An 8,215-nucleotide genomic window follows, 5' to 3' on the forward strand; every position below is an offset into this window, starting at 1 on the left:
TGAACACTTCTTGATGGCTGCAAATAATTTTTCCCGACGTAGAGTTGAAAGCACTTCTCGAACGTGTTGAAAATGCATGTTCATATCAACACTATAAATAAGAATATCGTCGAAATAAACGACCACAAAAGTACCGATAAAGGGCTTGAGAACTTGATTCATTATACGCATGAATGTACTATGCGCATTGGACAATCCAAACGGCATAACCATCCACTCATATAACCTTTCTCAAGTCTTAAAAGCTGTTTTCCACTCATCACCTTCTCGAATTCTGATATGATGGTACCCACTCTTCAAGTCGAGTTTGCTAAACACCTTCGCTCCACACAACTGATCTAGCAGGTCATCCAATATAGGAATTGGAAAACGGTATTTTACTGTGATTTTGTTGATGGATCGACTGTCAACACACATTCTCCACGTTCCATCTTTCTTTGGAATCAACAAGGCCGGTACATCACAAGGACTTAGGCTCTGTCGGATCAAACCTTTCGGTAACAACTCTTCCACTTGACGACGAAGTTCTTCATGCTCCTTAGGACTCATTCTATAATGCGCTTTGTTTTGCAAGCTTGATCCAGGGATGAGATCAATATGGTGTTGTATATCCCGGAGAGGTGGTAGCTCGTCTGGCAACTCGTTAGGGAAAACATCAATAAATTCCTTAATTAAAGGTTGAGCTGCAATAGGGATACTACTTTCATCCGGCTGTTGGTCTTTGCTAATCAACACATACAGTTCTCCTGCATCTTCTGCCTCAACTTCAAACTTCTTAAATGACAAGAGATTGGTAGTTTGTACGGTAGATGGTTTAGGTGCAATTTCTTTGCTGGGTACAAGTACTATACGTACGTCGTTCCATAAAAAGCTGTAGGTATTTTTATGCCCGTCATGACTAGTTTTCCTGTCAAACTCCCATGGTCGTCCCAACAACAAGTGACAAGCATCCATACTAGTAATGTCACACCATATTTTATCTTTATATTTGTTACCAATCGAAAAAGAAACCAAGCAACGTCTGTTTACTTTCACCTCATTCCCTTTTTTAAGCCAAGAAAGTTTATATGGATGCGGATGTGCCTTGGTTTCCAGCCTAAACCGTTTCACGACCTCTTCGTCAATAATATTCTCGCAACTTCCAGGATCAATAACTAAACGACAAACTTTTCCCTCGATCGTACATGTCGACTGGAATATATTATTACGTAACCAGTTGTCGTCCTCATCTGTACGTGGAGTGAGAAAACTTCTTCTTGCTACAAAGTTCACTCCTGTATCTCCTGTAACTACTTCATCACTAGGTTCAGAGTCATCCTCTGGATACTCATCATATTCAGGTACCCAATCATCTTCTTCACGATTGTGTTCATTGAAAAGAACCTTGTTCACACGTTCTACTTTGCGACAGTCAGTGCCTTTGTGCCCAGTTTCACCGCACTTATTACACTTGCCTCCAAAATAGCTGATTGGAGTTTTACTTGGGGTCGAAACCGAATTAGGTTTGTTAATAGTACTAGTTGTTGACGTACTACGATTACTTGTTGGGGAAGATGCTTACCCCAATTGAACTTCTACGCCCCACTTGTTTCTCTACCTGCCTTGCTCTATGATGTGCATCCGATATAGAACAACAGTCAAACATGTTAAGTGTATCTTGATATTGCTGAGGAAGACCACCTACATAACGTGCGACTCTTTGCTCATCTGACTCCGACAAATCGTTAAGAGAAAGTAATCGATAAAATTCCTTCGTGTACTCGTCTATAGAACGTGTTCCCTTGCGTAGGTTTTGTAGTTGCTGGTACATCAAGCTGATATAGTTGTGTGGTAAAAATTCTGCTCTCATATGTTTCTTCATCTTCTCCCACGAGACTAACTTCTGCTTCCCTTTACGAGAGCGTTGTAGTTTGTGTTGTTGCCACCACGAATTAGCTCTTCCCCGAAACATAGTTGCTACCAGCTGAACTCGTTTGTTATCTGGTACATCCTTAAATTCCAATACTTCCTCAGCTGTGTTCAACCACGAAAGAAACTCCTCCGGTTCTAAACCTCCATAGAATTCTGGAACCTCCACTTTTATTCCTGCCTTCCAGCGCTCAGAATCGTCACGTTGGATTATCCTACCTTCACGGCGTCCTCTACCAAAAGGGTTGGTATAATCCCCTTCTTCGTTGGTATTATCCCCTTCTTCCTCGTCTCCTTCTTCATGATGAATGTTATTCTGACCCATCATCACTCGGATTTCATTCAATAATTCTTCCTTCATCGTATTATAATCAATTGGATCAACTTCTTGGCCTCGAACACGACCTCGACCACGACCTCGACCAACTGGTAACCTTGGCATATTACTAACCCTGGAATCGAACTGGCTCTGATACCAACTGATGCAGCGGATATTAGAGAAACTAGAGAAAAGAGAAGCGTTGTTCAGACTTCTAATATTCCTAGGAATATCGACTATGAACGTTGATTAATATCTAGACTTTGGTTTCCCAACTTTAGATAAAAATCGATTAAACTTGAACAAAGTTTGATAAAGAAGATATATATTCCAAAAAAAGTTGTCCTAAACAATTTATGCTGGACTCTTTTATAGACTTGGGGAAAAACCCTAACTTGCTAGTCAAGAAAGGATGAAAAAAACCCCTAAACCGACTCAGACCCTAATTTGCTATTTTTGACAAATTTTGGTCGACCTAAAATAATGAAAGTACTCATAAAATAAAACAATTCGCCTCAAACGGCGGCCCAAACAGACTCCTAACGAAAGAGTTATTAACAAAATAAAAACTTTCCTAAAATAGCAAAAACGTATGTTTGATGCCCTAAACGATGGAATTTGGCTAAATTCTGAAGACCAAGGCAATCGAAGAAATTCGCCCTCGAATTTGTCGTATCATCATCAGAATTATCACCACAAAAAGGCACTAAGTGTTTGACATTAAAAACATCAGAAGTACGGATGTGACTTGGAAGCTTCAACTTGTATGCATTGGAATTAATCTTTGCGACAATTTCCAAGGGACCAATCTTGCGCGCCTTCAGTTTGTTGTACTCGCCAACTGGAAAACGATCCTTTGTCAATATTGCCCAGACAAAATCCCCTACTTCAAACTCGACAACTCTGCGTTTCTTATCTGCCGCCTCCTTGTACCTTTCATTAGCTCAAAGCAATTGTTCTTCGGCCAACTTGTGAACTTGCTGCAGCTGTTGGATACGTTCTTCAGCACGAACTTCAATTCTCTTCAAATCAGGAACACGAGCTAAATCTATTGGTGCTCGTGGATTGTATCCATAAACAACCTCGAACGGACTCATACCCAGGCTACGGTTGACTGAACGATTAAATGCAAATTCAGCTTGGCAAAGTTTCTGGTCCCAACTTTTCGGATTGTCTCCAACCATACACCGTAGTATATCACCCAAAGAACGATTCACAACTTCTGTTTGGCCATCACTTTGAGGATGATACGCACTACTGAAATTAAGTCTTGTATTAGCCAATTTCCACAAGGTTTTCCAGAAATAACTAAGGAATCTTGTGTCTCGATCACTGACTATTGAACAGGGCAATCCATGTAGACGATACACTTCTTGGAAGAACAATTCAGCTACCTTCAGTGCATTAGTAGTCTTATTGCAAGAAATAAAGTGAGACATTTTTGAAAAACGGTCGACAACAACAAATACTGAATCATGCCCCCTCTGAGTTCGAGGTAAACCCAATACGAAATCCATGCTCAAATATGACCATGGTTGGCTTGGAACTTTTAGTGGTATATATAACCCTGCATTGGTTTCTTTTCCTTTTGAAACTTGACAGATTCGACATCTGTCCACGAATTTAGAAACTTCACGCCTCATTGTTGGCCAGTAATATGATTTTGAAACAAGCTGGAAAGTTTTATCTCTACCCATGTGCCCCTCGTCATGTAACTCCTTAATAATCTTCAATCGAAGACTAGAATCGGGAATACACAATTGGTTACCTTTAAAGAGAAATCCTTCATGCATAAGGTAATCACTTCGTTTTCCTAGACTGATATTATCCACAATCTCCAGAAAGTGTGGATCGTTTAGAATATGTTCAGAATACGAATCAAAATATATTACCTCAGTTCGCATGGTGTTGAGTAACATACTTCGACGGCTTAAAGCATCAGCATCTTGATTCTGCGACCCAGCTTTGTGCTTCAGTACAAAAGTGAACTCTTGCAAATAAGAAGCCCACTTACCATGTCTAGATGAAAGCTTTTCTTGACTATTGATATTCCTTAAAGAATCATGGTCAGAAAACATAATGAATTCGTTATGAATTAGATAGTGTCGCCAATGCTTCAAGGCTTGAACAATGGCATAAAACTCCACATCATAAGTACTGTAGTTGTTCTTAGCACCATTCAACTTCTCACTAAAATATGCTACAGGTCGTCCTTCCTGACTCAAAACAGCTCCAATTCCCACCTTCGATGCATCACAGTGTAATTCAAATGGCTTGCTGAAATCAGGTAACACCAATAGTGGTGCGGTTATTAGTTTTGTCTTGACTGCTTCAAAGGCTTTGTCAGCTTCCTCAGACCATAAGAACTTTCCTACTTTCATGCATTCAGTAATGGGTGCCATAATGGTGCTGAAGTGATGAATAAAACGCCGGAAAAAAGAAGCGAAACCATGAAAACTCCTTACCTCGTGCAGTGTAGTGGGTGTGGTCCAATTTCTTACAGCTTCAACCTTGGAATCATCTACCTTTATTCCATCCTTGGTTACGACATAGCCGAGAAATAGAATTTGTTCAGTCATGAATGAACACTTCTTGATGGCTGCAAATAATTTTTCCCGACGTAGAGTTGAAAGCACTTCTCGAACGTGTTGAAAATGCATGTTCATATCAACACTATAAATAAGAATATCGTCGAAATAAACGACCACAAAAGTACCGATAAAGGGCTTGAGAACTTGATTCATTATACGCATGAATGTACTATGCGCATTGGACAATCCAAACGGCATAACCATCCACTCATATAACCTTTCTCAAGTCTTAAAAGCTGTTTTCCACTCATCACCTTCTCGAATTCTGATATGATGGTACCCACTCTTCAAGTCGAGTTTGCTAAACACCTTCGCTCCACACAACTGATCTAGCAGGTCATCCAATATAGGAATTGGAAAACGGTATTTTACTGTGATTTTGTTGATGGATCGACTGTCAACACACATTCTCCACGTTCCATCTTTCTTTGGAATCAACAAGGCCGGTACATCACAAGGACTTAGGCTCTGTCGGATCAAACCTTTCGGTAACAACTCTTCCACTTGACGACGAAGTTCTTCATGCTCCTTAGGACTCATTCTATAATGCGCTTTGTTTTGCAAGCTTGATCCAGGGATGAGATCAATATGGTGTTGTATATCCCGGAGAGGTGGTAGCTCGTCTGGCAACTCGTTAGGGAAAACATCAATAAATTCCTTAATTAAAGGTTGAGCTGCAATAGGGATACTACTTTCATCCGGCTGTTGGTCTTTGCTAATCAACACATACAGTTCTCCTGCATCTTCTGCCTCAACTTCAAACTTCTTAAATGACAAGAGATTGGTAGTTTGTACGGTAGATGGTTTAGGTGCAATTTCTTTGCTGGGTACAAGTACTATACGTACGTCGTTCCATAAAAAGCTGTAGGTATTTTTATGCCCGTCATGACTAGTTTTCCTGTCAAACTCCCATGGTCGTCCCAACAACAAGTGACAAGCATCCATACTAGTAATGTCACACCATATTTTATCTTTATATTTGTTACCAATCGAAAAAGAAACCAAGCAACGTCTGTTTACTTTCACCTCATTCCCTTTTTTAAGCCAAGAAAGTTTATATGGATGCGGATGTGCCTTGGTTTCCAGCCTAAACCGTTTCACGACCTCTTCGTCAATAATATTCTCGCAACTTCCAGGATCAATAACTAAACGACAAACTTTTCCCTCGATCGTACATGTCGACTGGAATATATTATTACGTAACCAGTTGTCGTCCTCATCTGTACGTGGAGTGAGAAAACTTCTTCTTGCTACAAAGTTCACAACTGTATCTCCTGTAACTACTTCATCACTAGGTTCAGAGTCATCCTCTGGATCCTCATCATATTCAGGTACCCAATCATCTTCTTCACGATTGTCTTCATTGAAAAGAACCTTGTTCACACATTCTACTTTGCGACAGTCAGTGCCTTTGTGCCCAGTTTCACCGCACTTATTACACTTGCCTCCAAAATAGCTGATTGGAGTTTTACTTGGGTTCGAAACCGAATTAGGTTTGTTAACAGTACTAGTTGTTGACGTACTACGATTACTTGTTGTGGAAGATGCTACATTGTTACCCCAATTTGAACTTCTACGCCCCACTTGTTTCTCTACCTGCCTTGCTCTATGATGTGCATCCGATATAGAACAACAGTCAAACATGTTAAGTGTATCCTGATATTGCTGAGGAAGACCACCTACATAACGTGCGACTCTTTGGTCATCTGACTCCGACAAATCGTTAAGAGAAAGTAATCGATAAATTCCTTCGTGTACTCGTCTATAGAACGTGTTCCCTTGCGTAGGTTTTGTAGTTGCTGGTACATCAAGCTGATATAGTTGTGTGGTAAAAATTCTGCTCTCATATGTTTCTTCATCTTCTCCCACGAGACTAACTTCTGCTTCCCTTTACGAGAGTGTTGTAGTTTGTGTTGTTGCCACCACGAATTAGCTCTTCCCCGAAACATAGTTGCTACCAGCTGAACTCGTTTGTTATCTGGTACATCCTTAAATTCCAATACTTTCTCAGCTGTGTTCAACCACGAAAGAAACTCCTCCAGTTCTAAACCTCCATATAATTCTGGAACCTCCACTTTTATTTCGGCCTTCCAGCGCTCAGAATCGTCACGTTGGATTATCCTACCTTCACGGCGTCCTCTACCAAAAGGGTTGGTATAATCCCCTTCTTCGTTAGTATTATCCCATTCTTCCTCGTCTCCTTCTTCATGATGAATGTTATTCTGACCCATCATCACTCGGATTTCATTCAATAATTCTTCCTTCATCGTATTATAATCAATTGGATCAACTTCTTGGCCTCGAACACGACCTTGACCACGACCTCGACCAACTGGTAACCTTGGCATATTACTAACCCTGGAATCAAACTGGCTCTGATGCCAACTGATGCAGAGGATATTAGAGAAACTAGAGAAAATAGAAGTGTTGTTCAGACTTCAAATATTCCTAGGAATATCGACTATGAACGTTGATTAATATCTAGACTTCGGTTTCCCAACTTTAGATAAAAATCGATTAAACTTGAACAAAGTTTCATAAAGAAGATATATATTCCAAAAAAGTTTCCCTAAACAATTTATGATGGACTCTTTTATAGACTTGGGGAAAAACCCTAACTTGCTAGTCAAGAAAGGATGAAAAAACCCCCTAAACCGACTCAGACCCTAATTTGCTATTTTTGGCAAATTTTGGTCGACCTAAAATAATGAAAGTACTCATAAAATAAAACAATTCGCCTCAAACGGCGGCCCAAACAGACTCCTAACGAAAGAGTTATTAACAAAATAAAAACTTTCCTAAAATAGCAAAAACGTATGTTTGATGCCCTAAACGATGGAATTTGGCTAAATTATGAAGACCAAGGCAATCAAATATTCCCTTGTCCGGTTCTTTGGCTTGTTTCCCATCGAAATGGACCCCTAAGGATCTAAATTACGACACTTGGATTTTTAGCCTCCAAATAGGCTATAGCCTGCTCATCTGCATCATTCTCTCGGGGTTGGGAGAAATTTGCCCTCGAATTTGTCGTATCATCATCAGAATTATCACCACAAAAAGGCACTAAGTGTTTGACATTAAAAACATCAGAAGTACGGATGTGACTTGGAAGCTTCAACTTGTATGCATTGGAATTAATCTTTGCGACAATTTCCAAGGGACCAATCTTGCGCGCCTTCAGTTTGTTGTACTCGCCAACTGGAAAACGATCCTTTGTCAATATTGCCCAGAAAAAATCCCCTACTTCAAACTCGACAACTCTGCGTTTCTTATCTGCCGCCTCCTTGTACCTTTCATTAGCTCGAAGCAACTGTTCTTCGGCCAACTTGTGAACTTGCTGCAGCTGTTGGATACGTTCTTCAGCACGAACTTCAATTCTCTTCAAATCAGGAACACG

General features: G+C 40.2%; 1 protein-coding gene across 1 annotated transcript; it reads right to left on the reverse strand.

Annotated features, from left to right (window-relative positions):
* Positions 1–231: 231 nt before the first annotated feature.
* LOC113274932 lies at positions 232–2,350 on the reverse strand. The gene is made up of 2 exons (XM_026524349.1): positions 1,562–2,350; positions 232–1,449 (listed from the first exon to the last, which is right to left on the reverse strand). The coding sequence occupies exons 1-2, from the start codon at positions 2,348–2,350 to the stop codon at positions 232–234; spliced, it is 2,007 nt and encodes a 668-aa protein (XP_026380134.1).
* Between the last annotated feature and the right edge of the window lie 5,865 nt (positions 2,351–8,215).

Source organism: Papaver somniferum, chromosome 1 (genome assembly GCF_003573695.1).
Source record: "Papaver somniferum cultivar HN1 chromosome 1, ASM357369v1, whole genome shotgun sequence".
Lineage (NCBI taxonomy): Eukaryota > Viridiplantae > Streptophyta > Magnoliopsida > Ranunculales > Papaveraceae > Papaver > Papaver somniferum.